Source organism: Neophocaena asiaeorientalis, unplaced genomic scaffold, assembly GCF_003031525.2.
Source record: "Neophocaena asiaeorientalis asiaeorientalis breed wild unplaced genomic scaffold, Neophocaena_asiaeorientalis_V1.1 scaffold320, whole genome shotgun sequence".
NCBI classification, from domain to species: domain Eukaryota; kingdom Metazoa; phylum Chordata; class Mammalia; order Artiodactyla; family Phocoenidae; genus Neophocaena; species Neophocaena asiaeorientalis.
The window spans coordinates 1,223,234-1,236,609 of NW_020174826.1; the positions used below are offsets into that span (position 1 = coordinate 1,223,234).

General features: G+C 32.4%; 1 protein-coding gene across 3 annotated transcripts in view; it reads left to right on the top strand.

The window, feature by feature from the left end:
- PIP4P2 (phosphatidylinositol-4,5-bisphosphate 4-phosphatase 2) overlaps positions 1 to 2,658 on the top strand; it is an 81,203-nt gene extending 78,545 nt beyond the window's left edge. Inside the window, exons 6-8 of one of the 3 annotated variants that reach the window (XM_024760420.1) lie at positions 1,515 to 1,605; positions 1,882 to 1,938; positions 2,265 to 2,355. In XM_024760420.1, the coding sequence (XP_024616188.1) occupies positions 1,515 to 1,605; positions 1,882 to 1,914 (124 nt within the window). In that variant the 3' untranslated portion in view covers positions 1,915 to 1,938; positions 2,265 to 2,355. Of the gene's footprint in view, positions 1 to 1,514; positions 1,606 to 1,881; positions 1,939 to 2,264 lie in introns of all 3 variants that reach the window. The other 2 variants (XM_024760419.1, XM_024760418.1) reach the window with 2 other exon arrangements.
- Positions 2,659 to 13,376: the final 10,718 nt, after the last annotated feature.

Genomic DNA, 13,376 nt, shown 5'->3' on the forward strand with positions numbered 1-13,376 from the left:
TATGGGGATATATGTATATGTATAGCTGATTCACTTTGTTATAAAGCAGAAACTCACACACCACTGTAAAGCAATTATACTCCAATAAATATGTTAGGAAAAAAAAGTCTACAAATAAATGCTGGAGAGGATGTGGAGAAAAGGGAACCCTCCTACACTGTTGGTGGGAATGGAAGTTGGTGCAGCCATTGTGGAAAACAGTATGGAGGTTCTCAAAAACCTTAAAATAGAGTTGCCATATGATCCAGCAGTTCCACTCCTGGGCATATGTACAGACAAAACTATAATTCAAAAAGATACATGCACTCCTATGTTCATAGCACTATTCACAATAGCCAAGACATGGAAACAACCTAAATGTCTATTGACAGATTAATGGATAACGAAGATTTGGTATATATTTACAAAGGAATACTACTCAGCCATAAAAAAGAATGAAATAATGCCATTTGCAGCAACATGGATGCAACTAGTGATTATCATACTAAGTGTAGTAAGTCAGAAAGAGAAAGACAAATACCATGTGATATTACTTATGTGTGGAATCTAAAATATGACACAAATGAACCTATCTATGAAACAGAAACACACTTGTGATTGCCAAGGTAGTTGGTGGGGGAGAGGGATAGATTGGGAGTTTGGGGTTAGCAGAAGCAAACTGTTACATATAGAATGGATAAACAACAAGGTCCTACTGTGTACCACAGGGAACTATATTCAATATCCTGTGTTAAACCATAATGGAAAAGAATATAAAAAAGAATATATATATATATATATATATATATATATATATAACTGAATCACTTTGCTGTACAGCAGAAATTAACACAACATTGTAAATCAACTATACTTTCATTAAAAAAAATAAGCACAGTGCTTTTAGATGTTGCTTACCTGGCATTATTTCCAAGAAGAAAAAAGTGTCCAATACTAGGGAATTGGTTAAGTTATGTTATATTCATCTATCAGAATTCAAGTTTGAGGATACTTAATGATGTAAGAAAATGTTTATGCTAAATTGGTAAGTTGTAAAAAATGGCTGGAGAAAAATAGTGGTATTTATGGTAGTGGAATTACAGGTAATTTTCCTTTCTATTCTTTATTCTTATTTTCCAAATTTTCTACACTAAACATATAACAATGGTTATAAATGTAAAAAAAAATCAATTTCTATTTGTAAGACAGCACTGATTTTCCATTCTGGAATAGATTGTTTTGGAAATAAATTTTTATCTTGGATGATCATTATTGACCATAGTGAGTTTTTGTGGACTTTGTCAATGATCAACACTTGAATTTTGTTTAAAGCCACAATAATTCACACACAAATTCACCAGGTATGATTTAGATCACTCATTAAACATATTATTATGTACGTTCTTGTCTCTCAAGTTGAATAAATAAATAGAAGTATATGTATTACTAAAGCCGTAGATAAGTATTCACAAAGATGAAATGGAGAATCTTCATGTAAATACTTAATATTCTGTTTTGTTCTCATGAATTTGCAGTTCCTCTGTGGGTAGTGCACTTCCTCGAAGACGCTGCTGTGCATATATTACCATTGGAATGATATGTATTTTCATTGGAGTTGGATTAACTGTGAGTATTACTCTACTCGCTGTTAGAATTCTTTCCTCTTAACTTTATCAGTAGTAAATGGTGAGGTCTGGAACAGCCTTCATTGATCGCTGAAGAACCTGCCTCCCTCGCATACCAGGCCCAGAAGCTTCTGAAGAACTATGAGCAATCCGAAGCCAATCCATTGGCCTGGAGCTTGCCCATCCAGGTGAAATCATGTCTTGGGATCCCTCTGAAGGTCCTTGACATTGGGAATTTTACCCTCCATTTAACAAAAGCCCATTTGTTTTTATTTAGTGCCAGAACCAATTTTGTCATGGCCAAAGCTGAAGCAATGCTCATTCAGCTATGAAGGTCTGAAAAACCATTCTTCTTTTTATTCAAGTGAAACAGAGATTTATTATCAATATGGGGATGACATTGGGGTTATATAGATTAAATTCCTTTTATAAATAAGATATTTTAATGGAATTTTTGTTTACTTTATAAAGTTCATAGTTAATGTAGCTAGCAATGTCATTTTATTAAATTTTACTCTGTTAGTGGTAGCCAACAAATGCAGCAACTCATATTTTGTTGGGGTTTTGTTATCTTAGGAATATACTTCATAAAAACTGCATGTAAGCCAACACAAGTTCTCAGTTTCTAACCTTTTATTTTTATATTGCTTTTTATTTTAGGTTGGCACCCAAGGTTTTGCAAGGCGATTTCATGCAACCTATGTTTCTTGGGCAGTTGCTTATCTCTTAGGTTTGATCTGCCTTATCCGAGCATGTTATTGGGGAGCTATAAGAGTGAGTTATCCAGAACACAGTTTTGCATAAGCTTGTTTATGATTTGGTAATGCAGGTGAGAGTATCTAGCAGTTCTGGATAAACTACTCTGGCATCTTTAAGTCATTTACCTAATGGATTTCATTCTGGTTTATGTATGAAGTTTTAAGACTTTGGGAGTCTTTTATGAACAAATGCTCATTGTACTACATTATATGCAGATAGGTTGTTTTGCTGCTAAGTTTTCAAGCTCCAAATAATAAAGCTTGGTCTTCATGTTCTTTTACATCTCTTAAATATATTTTTGATTTGTTCCCAAATTTTACGTATAACATCAACCTTTCATTATTTTTAAATCAGTTATTCCATTACTTTCTGATCTGTATTTCTAAGAAGTGTTTATAAATGTTGGTATAATAGCTTCACATTTATACTTATATTTTAATTAAACAGTAACACAATTGCTTGCTTTAAAATCTAAGCAATACACATTTTGCTTGAACTGCTTACTGTAACTTTAACTAAGATTATAGTGACCTTATTCAGGAAAAAAAAATTTAGTGTACCTTCAAAGACTTGACATTCTTGTCAGATAAAGACCATTTCTAGATACTGTATGCTTGTTTTATGTTGTTTGTAGAAAGATATAATATTTTGGTAGTAATTTAAAATACAAGAATAAAAATATTTATTTGTCCACAGCTGGAGATATGTTGGGTAAATGTTTTTTCCTCAAAGATCACAGGATCTTTGTCTTTGTCTTTGTCACAGGATCTTTTTGTCTTTTATTTTTGTCATTTTTAAATTTACTAATTATAAAAGTTCTGGCCTAGATTTTTGAAATTTAATGTTAATCATCTCTATGTTTTCCTTTATGGAGACTGAAGTATTTCACATAACATATTTCACAATATTTAACCATTTACAAAGATGTATGTATATTAGGTTGTCCTCCTTTTCATTAGATCATGGTAAATTTTTCTTATTGGGATAATTATGGAATACTTATATGTGAAGGGAGCCTGTAACATTTTATACTGGCTAAAATATTGAGATGAGATGCAGTTACTTTTACCATTCTTCTCAAATATAGCTAGTTAAATAATTACCAAATTTATTCAAAATACAGATCAAAGACATAAAGCAACATAGTTTTCTAAGAATTCACTAGGATTTAAGGAATCAGCTCTTGCACTGCCCATCTTTGCAGTTTTGAAAAAGATTAACTGAGAGGTAATATTCTAAAGCTTTTGAAGTAGTAGAATTAGATAATGAGATGCTCTGAGTAAATTAATTGGCTATTCCATGGATAAGAATAATATTTTTAATTATTTATGTTCCTAATTAGTATAAAAATGTACTCATCAGAGAGTTTGGAACAAACTACACGTAAATTTCAAAGAGTAAATGATAAATGTATAAATGCAGTTGCTCAGGATTATATGTACCTTTAAAAATATACTAATAAAGATTATTGTTCAAAAATTACCTTGTTCTATTCCATTTTTAAAAAATAAGAGGTTTTTCTAAAAGTGCCTTGAGATCTTACTCTAAAGTTTTCATGTTCAAGAATGCATATAATGTTCCTTTATATAATATTCGCTTATGTTTTTTCCAGTATTTTCATGCTTTTATTTTAAAAATAAAGATTTTTTAATCCATTTGTAATATACTTGATTTATGAAATGAAAATCTAATTCGTTTATTTTCTTAATCGTTGATTAGTTGTAGCAGCATTGTATATTGAGTAATACATTCTTTCCCCAGTAACTTGAAATCCCACATTAAATTATATGCAACATGATTATATTCCTTTTGGAATATAACTCCATGATAGCAGGAATCTTGGTCTTATTTGCTGCTTTATTTCCAGCATTTAGAAGAATGCCTAGTGCGTATGTGTTCAATAGATACTTGTTGCATGAATGAATAAATGATTGAATGAATTGGTATGTTAAATTCTTAAATGTGCTTGGGTCTGGAATTTATGTTTGTTCCAGAATGTATAGGTAAATGTTTATATAATCTTATGCTAATGAAAATCTTTCCAAGTAGAAGCCCAAAGCAGATATTAATAAGAAAGAAATTCAACATCCATTTATGATAAAAACTCTCAACAAAGTGGGTATAGAGGGAACATACCTCAACATAATAAAAGCCATATATGACAAACCTACAGCAACATCATACACAACAGCAAAAATCTGAAAGCATTTCCTCAAAGATCAGGAAAAGGACAAGGATGTCCACTCTCACACTTCTTTTCAACATAGTATTGGAAGTCCTAGCTACAGCAATCAGACAAGAAAAAGAAATCCAAATTGGAAAGGAAGAAGTAAAACTGTCACTGTTTGCCAGTGACATGATACTATATATATAGAAAATCTTAAAGACACCACCAATAAACTACTAGAATAAATGAATTCAGTAAGTTGCAGGATACAAAATTACTATAAAGAAATCTGTTGAATTTTATACAGTAACAACAAACTATCAGAAATAAAACAGTCCATTTACAATTGCATCAAAAAGAATAAAATACCTAGGACTAAATCTAACCAATCTTTTACAGAAGGTAAAAGACCTATACTCATTAAACTGACATTAATGAAAGAAATTGAAGACAACACAACAAATGAAAAGATATACCATGCTCATGTATTGGAAGTATTAATACTATTAAAATGACCACAGATTCATTGTAATCCCTATCACAATACCAGTGGCATTTTTCACAGAACTAGAACAAATTATTCTAAAATTTGTATGGAAACACAAAAGACTCCAAATAGCCAAAAGAATCTTGCAGAAGAAGAACAAAACTGGAGATATCATGCTCCCTGGCTTCAAACTATACTACAAAGCTGCAGTAATCAAAACAGTATGGTGCTGGCACAAAAACAGACACACATTATCAATGGAATCAAAAATCAAGAGCCAAAAAACAAAGAACCAAGAGCCAGAAATAAACCCACATGTATGGTCAATTAATCTACAACAAGGAAGGCAAGAATGTACAATGGGGAAAGACAGCCTCTTCAATAAATGGTGAACAGCTAGATGCAAAAGAGTCAAACTGGACTACTTTCTCACACCACATACAAAAATAAACTCAAAATCGATTAAAGACTTAAATGTAAGACCCCAAACCATAAAACTCCTGGAAGAAAACATAGGCAGTATGCTCTTTGACATCAGTCTTAGCAATGTTTTTATGGATATGTCTCCTCAGGCAAGGGAAACAAAATCAAAAATGAACAAATGGGACTACATCAAACTAAAAAGCTTTTTCATGGCAAAGGAAACTAACAACAGAACAAAAGGCAACCTACTGAATGGGAGAAGATACTTGCAAACAATATATCTAATAATAGGTTAATATCCAAAATATACAAAAAACAACTCATACTACTCAACACCAAAAAAAAAACAAAACTTGGGCAGAGGACCTGAATAGACATTTTTCCAAAGAAGACATATGGATGGTCAACAGACATATGAAGAGATGCTCAACATCACTAATATCAGGGAAAACTACAGGATATCACCTCACATCTGTCAAAATGTTTATTATAAAAAAGACAACAAATAGCAAGTGTTGGTGAGCATGTGGAGCAAAGAGAACCCTTGAGCACTATTGGTATGAAAGCAAATTGGTACAGATACCATGGAACACAGTATGGAGGTTTCTCAAAAAAACTAAAAATAGAACTACCATAGGTTGCTGCAATTTCACTTCTGGGTATTTTTGTGGAGGAAACAAAAACATTAATTCAAAAGGTATAGGCAACCCTATTTTCAGTCCAGCATTATTTATGATAGCCAGGACATGGATGCAACCTAAGTGTCTATCAACAGATGAATGGATAAAGAAGATGTGGCATATATATTCAATGGAATATTACTTAGCCATAAAAAGAATGAAATGTTGCCATTTGTGACAACATGGATAGATCTAGAGAGTATTATGCTAAGTGAAATAAGTCAGACAGAGAAAGACAAATGCCATGTCATTTCACTTATATGTGAAATCTAAAAAACAAAACAAACATAACAAAGCAGAAACAGAGGCACAGATACAGAGAACAAAAAGGTAGGTTTGTGGGGGGATGGGTGAAATAGATGAGGGAGATTAAGAGATACAAACTTCCCATTAGAAAATTAATAAGTCACAGGGATGTAATGTATAACATAGGGAATATAGTAAATAATGTTTAATAACAATATAGTGATAGGTGGTAACTAGATTTATCATGGTGATCATTTTGTGATGTATTAAAATATCGAATCATGTACACCTGAAATGCCATATTGTAAGTCAGTTATACTTCAATTAAAAAAATACATTAATAGGAAAGGATTAATAGATTGTATGATTAAAAGAAAAAAAATCATAAGTAAAGCCAAAAGATAAACTGGTGAAGATCTTTTCAAAATAGTATAAAGAATTACTTTTTTTAATACGGGAAGAGACTAAAGGCATGAAAAAGCAATTCACAAAAGAAGAAATACAATAATTAATAAACACCATCTTTTTAAAAAATGTGCTAATGATGAAAGACTATACGTTAAAAACTATGAAAAAAGAATTTCACCTACCATATTAACAAAAGTTAAAAAGCAGTAATATTCCTGCAATTTCGAAGATATGGGAAGGTACACACACACACACATGCACACACACACACATTCTTTGACCTAGTTATTCTATCTCTAAGAATTTATCCTAAAGGTGTTATGGATAAGATAACAAATATATATGTACAACAATGTTTATCACATTTTTATTTATAATGGGGGTTAAAAAGAAAAAAATGTCTCAAAATTCAATAATGTGGACTAAGTGAAATAAATTATGGTACACCTGTACTGTAAAACAACAGGCAGTCATTAAAAATATGATGAAATTTTTCATCTGTTCAGTTGGAATGGTTTACAAAATATTGTGGGACAAAATCAGATCACAAATCAATATGTAGAGTATAATTCACTTTAAAAAAATGATTTTACATGTTATGTGTTGAAAAAACTAAGAAAAATTAAGCACTAAACATTAAGAATAGTTATCTATGAGTGATAGAAGATAAATGATTTTTACTTTATTTCTGTGCTAGATTAACTAATAGTTGGAAAGTGTTAAGTTTCCTTTTGATAAACAGATAAGAATGCTAAATGATGATCACATCAGTATTTGTTACATTGTCATTTGATTCTTGAGTTTTAAATTTATTAAAACCCAAACCAATGAGTTTCATCCATAAAACCTTAAGTTTTAAAGTTAACATATTATATATTTAAGCTTAGTCTTATATGAATTACCATAAATTTTTAATTAACTACATCCAAACTTATGACAGTTTATACTTAGCCTTCCAGTGACTAGTACAGAAAGTGCTGGGAAAACATTATTGGAAAGAATATAACATAGCCACTCATCAGAAAAGGAAGGATTTATTTGTCCCCTGTGGTCCAAGGTAGGAAAAAAAAAAAAAAAAGGCTTAGTTCTTAGAAAAGAGAAAAATAGAACCATGATCAGGTATTCTTGAGCAAGTCATTTGTGAGAATACATATGTCATTTTGGCAGAAAAGAAAGAATCCTAATAATGATAGGTGGCAAGTATGGTGCTAGCCTTACAACATGTGCTATATAATATTCACAGAAATCCTAAGAGAAAGCGTCTTGTTTCTGCTTTGCCAGAGGAAATTGAGGTGCCACTCCCATAGACCTGAAAAAGATTTTGCGTAGAACAGGCATCTGCATTCAAAACAAGCACTAATGATTCTGATGTTGGTTTTCCCTGAGTCATACTCTGAGAAACACTGTACTAAATCATGATGAAAATATACACAATACATGTTCACATGCACTTGCTCTGGCATTCACATTTTCTAATATAGAAAAAGCTTTGATTGTATTTGAGTAGTAACACCATTTCTTTTGTTTAGCTTTTGTTTATTTTTGATCTAGCTATACTTGTGTGTAACTCATCTCTGGGAAGAAAATAAAATATTTGCCCTAAGTATTCATTTCACAAAGAATAGAATACTCTAGTTTAAAAAACATTTTTTTATTTTATTATATCATTATTAATTTTATAGCATTTTATCTTAAATATTATTACATGTATTTATTTTCTTTTTTATAATTAACAAAATCATAGGAAATAAGTAGGAATATTACATATTAAATATAAGGAAACTGACATACAATGAATTTTAATTAATATAACTTCTCTTTCTTGTAATAGCAATATTTATTAAAATGATTGTTAAATAGCACAAAATGCTAAAAAAAGTTTGTAAAGGCTTTTAATTTTTAAATTTATTTTACATGTTCGGTTACAAATTTAAATAAATACTAAGGTTCTTTATGTTTGATAAATGTGCATGTGTTTGACCTTAGGTGGAATACCATTGATAAACAAAAATGAGAAGCCTATATTCTTTTGGGACTGCCTCCCAAATAAGTTTTTAGGTAAGGCTAAATATCTGAGTGCAGTTTGTAATTTAACAGGTGAGAGTCTTTGATCCTCCACAGAGATAGGCTTCAGTTTTGTAAATGTAACTAAAACTCATTTAAGGTAACTTGCTAAAAAGGAAGTGATCACACACATTGCTCTGAAGTTTTTAAGTGTCTTATGTGTATGTGTAATGTTTGGATATAGAACTACTGTAAGTTCCCAGTGTTTAAATAAAATTTTCTGAAAAACCTTGCCCCAGTGTCTGATACTCTATGCCAAATATACCATTGACTTAAGATATTTGATATTTAAATAATCTTGGAGAAAATACATTACATTTTCATTAGTCATTAAGCCTTTAGCAAGAATAAGCTTAGGAGATTTGTAGAGAATTCCTTAGATTATGTAATGCCTTATTTTTTCCTGGCCTCTTCCTACACACCTGCTGTATGACTCCTTCCTTTAAAAGTTCCTCTCTGCCTACCATCTGCCATCCACAGGTCTTCTTTTACTCCCCCATAATTAATGCAGACTTCAGTATCTGGTTTTCATTCTTATCACATGCCATTGATTTAAATGTCAATGTGAATGGCCTCTCTAATACTCTGGTCTGGACTCATTTCTTTGATTCCCTCAAGTCCAGTGACCTTTATCTCCATTACGCGTCTGCTATTCACCACTGTAGCTGCACTCTGGGCGCCCATAGTTAGAACCACTCCATCTCCAAACTCATACTCAGATATCCACTCTCTGAACATATGCTTCCTCTATCCAAAATTCTGACCCTTTTTGTACTGCCATTCCTGAATATCACCTTCAACACTTCTAATTTCTTGATTATTCCAATCTATCATCTTCTATATTTACCAATGAATCCCATAACCACAAATGCCACTACATATTTTTGATCTTTACCTTCAATTACACCTCAACATTGTTTACCTGTCTTCAGCTCTCTCTGCAAATTTCCCACAGATACCATATGAAAACTTTAGTCCTAAAGCCCCTTACCACACTTTTCACAGAGACCCCCTTCCTCTTACAGCGGTTGTTTTCTTATTTCACCTATTCTTACCTTTGTTCCATTCCTCCACCTACACTCTAGATTCATTCCATTCCCTCATTCCTCCTCAGGGAACTCACAATATCTTTTCATTGTTTCTGAGATCCATCTGGCTGCCTAAATCGATAACTGGCATCACCATTTTTATTTCTCATCTCACACCCTCTACAATCCATGAGTTCTCCCTATTCTCTGAAGTATGTGCACGTCTCTTCATGGTTCCTCCCTATCTTAATTGTGACTCTCATCAACATTTCCTGTAAAAGGCTATGAACAGGTCCCTCTGCTTCTATTTTTGCCTTGCCTGCTGCCTGTACCTCTCCTCAATCCATTTTCCACATTAGTCACCTAAGTGATTATTTTTTAGATGCACATAAGATCTTATCATACCCTACCTACAGTCCTTCAGCATCTCTCCACATGCTTATAAGGGAGATTAAAGGCTCTTCATTCTTCTTTAGCCTAATATTGAACCACTACCCAAGCAGTGTCTCATATTTTGTGTTTCTGCAGTATTGAATTACTGATATTTTTTGGTATTGCTTCTGTTTTATTTCTATATGCCTTTGGACGTGTCCTTCTGCCTGCAAGGAATATCCCTGTCTAACTTGGTAAACTCCTTTCTATCCTTGAAAATCCTCCTTAGGCATTACCTCCCCTGCAAACTCTTCCATGATCCTTCCTCTCCTCCTTTCCACCCAGACAGAATTCTTTCCTTGTACTACTTCTATTCCATGTAAATACTTCTGCCACATATACTACCCTCTATTCTACTTACAGGTTTATAGGTACTCTTAGACTATTGTTCTCTTCTTACTAGTTGTGCCTCAGTCATGCAAGTCGTATCTCAGTTTGGTTTTTATATCCTCAGTGCCTGGCACATAATAGGCATAGACTTTCAAAATTTTTTCTTTTTTTTTTTTTCTGAACTAAGCTGAGTGGAAGCAAATTGCTATTATAGCTTTTCATGCATTGTTTCAATGATTATCTGTATTTGGGGGTGTGTGTATGTGTATCTTCCATAAAATGCTTTGTAGATGTTTGTGGAATAAGAGGAAGAATACTGACAGGAGGTTGGTAAGGAGATCATTTGGTAAACACTAGGTAATGCTACCTCTTCAGCTTTTCCCAACTCCCAGGCTTTCAGTAGAACTACACAGGCACACCATGAATGCCTTTATCTTAACAATTAGCTATTGAATTGGAATTGTCTCTGTGTAACTGCACCCTAACTAGACAGTACCTACCATGAGAACAAGAAACCAGTTTGTGTACGTGTTACTTGTGCTCATACAAGGTTATTTGTGATCATACAAGGTTTTATTAACTAAATGTAAGGTATTGTGAAGGTAAATAAGCTAAGAAAATACAATTGTAAATAAAACCTCTACTTACAAGTAGTAAGACACATTTAACTCTTAATTATTATCCTTCTAATTGGGAACTGGGATTCCTATTTCCACTTTTGTATTTTCCTTGATACAGTCTCCAAACCTTTTTTTTTTTTTGAACCAAAGTAAATATTTATTTAGAATGAGAAAAACAATGCAATGACAACAAATTAAAAATTTTAAAAAGCTGACAAATACCACAAACATCAAAAAATCCATAAAAATATTTTAAATTAACTGCCTGTATTTTTAGTTTTTTGATTGCCTCTTCATTTGAAAACAATTTTGTAGTGCATTTTCTTTGTGAGAATAAATAATTTGGTATTTTCTCCAGGATAGGCAATCAAAATTTATTTTTATTATTGAAAGTTTAGAAAAGTTAATTTCAGTAACAACTTGTAGTGTCAATTTTTAGTGTTGTTAAATTTGGGGAAACTTGTCATGAGTTTCTTATGTGAGCTCAATGATTTCAGGGCATTTCAAGTTTTCCTGGGCAGTGTAATTAGTATTTAAATTGCTCACTAACCTGTTGTTAAGCTCTTTTTGTAGATGTATATTATAAGTTCTGGATTATCCTTGTAGATGCCAATATTTCTTACCAAATCAACAAGAGATTTTTTAAAATTTCAATGTGTTTATATAATTTATTCTTCTTCATCAATTATCCAAAAAATTAGGAGTCTGCTTATTAACTATATTTAAAATGTATTTATACCTTGAAGTAGATTACTGATTTTGGTTTTATTTGAAAAAAATTTTTTTCTTCCATCTCACTTTTTTATCATAATTTCTATTGATTTCATTTAGTAATATGTAAAACTAATTTTATTGTATGATGTATATATAATTGTATATGTTACATTGTTAAACATATTCCTCAAGAAGAAAACTTCTGTTTTGACTAGATTAATGAGAACTGAATCCTACACCTACAATTTTTTACATCTGGGGGTTGAAAGGATTTACTGACTTCATTATCCACAGACTTCTGGTGCTTCATGCCACAGGACATGTTCTTATCATGACACCTCCTCTGACCTGCACTTTAGTCTCTGAAGCCAGGTGAGCTGTCTCAGTGGAAGGTAAGAATGTTGCTGGAAGCCTTTTCTACACCTAAATAGCTAGCAATAACTTGACTATGCATGGAAGTGATTGTGAAACTCCACACCTTTTAAAATGGTAAATCCTACCATATTACTGTCCCACTTAAACACTTCAATGCTTCCCATTGCTCTTAAAATAAAATTCAGTCTCCTTACTGGAGCCTACAAAAAACTGTAGGATTTCAGCTTTTCCTGTCTCTCCAAACTCATCTTCAGCATTCTCTTCTTGCTTTCTATTCAACCATACTGGTCTTAATCAGTTTTTGAAATATGCTAAACTTTGTTTTTTCTCACCCCAGGACATTAATACGTACAGTTCCCTTTCCCTAAATACCTTTTTCTTATTCTACATCAGCATTCAGCCCTAGCTTAGATGATCCCTTTTCAAAGAGGCATTTCATGTTCAGTTATCCCATTCCAGTCAAGCTTTCTTTGCCTTTACACAGCCTCCTTTGCAGTACTTGCCTTTTGAGTCCTCTTTCTAAATACTTTTTTCTGGAATGGGTTTTCTTAATCAGCATCCCTTTCCTAATGTTCCAATTTATCTATAACGTGTATGTATGTTATATATGTATGGGTACATATTTTTTTGTGTGTACATAAAAAAGCTGTTTGAAAACCTCAACTTAAATATTCTTTTATAATCTCATATTTACAAGTCCCAGTTTGAACTCATCATTTCCCTCCTTAAACCTGTTCTGCCTCTTGTGTTCCCTGTCTTATGTCATCACCACCTATTCACTTGTTCACCCAATTCTGAAACCCCGAGTCACCCTAGACTCTCTTCTTATTCACTCCTTTCACCCAGTCTGTCACAAAACTATTGATTTCACTTCAGCAGCATCTCTCAGATCTATCCCTTCTTCTTTGGTACTTATCTCAGACATCATTATTTTTTATTGGAGTTATTGCAGACACCCCCAGGGAAGCCTTCTGTGGCCTGTTTAATATTGCTATATCTTACACCCCACACACACAATCCGCCCTCCATAGTGCTGTGA